Here is a 2274-nt window from a genome sequence, read left to right on the forward strand (position 1 = left end):
ATGGAACCAAGGGGACATTGTGACACTGCGGGGCCTCATGGAACCAAGGGGACATTGTGACACTGCAGGACCTTGTGTAACCAAGGGGCCACTGTGACACTCTGGGGCCTCCAGGAATCTGGAAGGCCCTTGTGACACTGTGTGGCCTCGTGGAAACAAGGAATCCATTGTGACACTGAGGGGACTTGTGGAGCCACAGAGAGCATTGTGACAGTGTGGGACCTCATGTGACCATGGGGCCTTTGTGACACCCTGGGGCCCCATGGAGCCAAGGGGCCACTGTGAAACTGCAGCACCAACGAGAACATTGTGACACTGTGAAGCCCCATGGAACCAAGGAGTCCATTGTCACATTTTGGGGCCCCATGGAACCAAGGAGTCCAGTGTGACAGTGCAGGGCCTGGTGCAACCAAAGGGACATTGTGGCGCTGAGGGGACCCATGGAACCAAGGACATTTTGCAGATGACACCAAGCTGGGTGCGGGTGTTGATCTGCTGGAGGGTAGGAGGGCTCTGCACAGGGACTGGACAGGCTGGATCCAGGGCCCAAACCCAACAAGGTGAGGTTTAACAAGTCCAAGTGCCGGGTCCTGCACTTTGGCCACAACAACCCCTGCAGTGCTACAGGCTGGGGACAGAGGGGCTGGACAGCAGCCAGGCAGAAAGGGACCTGCAGGGACTGATGGACAGCAGGCTGGACATGAGCCAGCCGTGTGCCCAGGTGGCCAAGAAGGCCAATGGCTCCTGGCCTGGATCAGGAATGGTGTGGCCAGCAGGAGCAGAGCTGCTGTGCCAGCACAGATCTGCCCCCAGCTCTGCACACAGACATTGCTGCTGCAGCTCCAGAGAAGGCAGCAAAAGTGCATCTCTGCAGGAAACTCTTCTGGGAGATCCTTTAGTTCCTTCAAAGCCACCAAGCGTGCAGCCCCTCATTGACACAGTGTGTTGCAATAGGGAAGGTGGAAAAAAACAAAATAAGAAATGGCACCAAAAATGACATTTATTGTGGAAAACATGAAAAAATAACAACAAAGGAAAAAATCTCCATAATTAAACCAACAAGAAATACAAAAGACAACTTTTATTACAAGGGATTTGCAGAAATTGGCCAGCAGTTTAATGTTTCTGAAAGCATCCAGTCATCAGTGTCCACACTGCAGCCTTGAGCTCCTGGTTCCTCAGGCTGTAGATGAGGGGGTTCAGGGCTGGAGGCACCACTGAGTACAAAACTGACAGGGCCAGATCCAGGGATGGGGAGGACATCGAGGGGGGCTTTAGGTAGGTAACTACACCAGTGCTGATAAACAGAGAGACCACAGCCAGGTGAGGGAGGCAGGTGGAAAAGGCTTTCTGCCGTCCCTGCTCAGAAGGGATCCTCAGCACAGCCCTGAAGTTCTGCACATAGGAGAAAACAATGAACACAAAACAACAAAATGCCAAACACACACTAATAAGAAGAAGCCCAAATTTCCTGAGGTAGGATTTGGAGCAGGAGAGCTTGAGGATCTGTGGGATTTCACAGAAGAAATGTCCCAGTGCATTGCCATGGCACAGGGGCAGGGAAAATGTATTGGCTGTGTGCAGCAGTGAATAGAGAAAGCCACTGGCCCAGGCAGCTGCTGCCATGTGGGCACAAGCTCTGCTGCCCAGGAGGGTCCCGTAGTGCAGGGGTTTGCAGATGGACACGTAGCGGTCGTAGCACATGATGGTCAGGAGATAAAATTCTGCTGAGATGAAGAACATGAAGAAAAAGAGCTGAGCAGCACATCCTTTGTAGGAGATTTCCCTGGTGTCCCAGAGGGAATTGTGCAGGGCTTTGGGGACAGTGGTGCAGATGGAGCCCAGGTCGCTGAGGGCCAGGTGGAGCAGGTAGAAGAACATGGGCGTGTGCAGGTGGTGGCCGCAGGCTACGGCGCTGATGATGAGGCCGTTGCCCAGGAGGGCAGCCAGGGAGATGCCCAGGAAGAGGCAGAAGTGCAGGAGCTGCAGCTGCCGCGTGTCTGCCAGTGCCAGCAGGAGGAAGTGGCTGATGGAGCTGCTGTTGGACATTTGCTGTGGCTGCACATGGGCACCTGTTCATGGAGAAAGGACAGGGACAAGTCAGGAGAGGCTGCTTGGAGCCAAACCTGGGCCATTCCCTTCAGACTGTCCTGCTGGGACTCACCCACCAATGTTCCTGCTCTGGGAAAACCTTCACCCAGGTCCCTGCCTGAGCTCCATTTGTGCTGGTGGAGTGTGTCAGGAGCAGCCAGGCCTGTTTATGGGGGCTCTCGA

The 2274-nt window shown here is 54.5% G+C and overlaps 1 protein-coding gene across 1 annotated transcript; it reads right to left on the bottom strand.

The window, feature by feature from the left end:
* Positions 1-1116: 1116 nt before the first annotated feature.
* On the bottom strand, positions 1117-2049 carry LOC140681612 (olfactory receptor 14A16-like). The gene has a single exon (XM_072921598.1). It carries the CDS (start codon positions 2047-2049, stop codon positions 1117-1119), a length of 933 nt encoding a protein of 310 aa, XP_072777699.1.
* Between the last annotated feature and the right edge of the window lie 225 nt (positions 2050-2274).

This window comes from Taeniopygia guttata, chromosome 37 (assembly GCF_048771995.1).
Source record: "Taeniopygia guttata chromosome 37, bTaeGut7.mat, whole genome shotgun sequence".
In the NCBI taxonomy this organism is placed as follows: Eukaryota; Metazoa; Chordata; class Aves; order Passeriformes; family Estrildidae; genus Taeniopygia; species Taeniopygia guttata.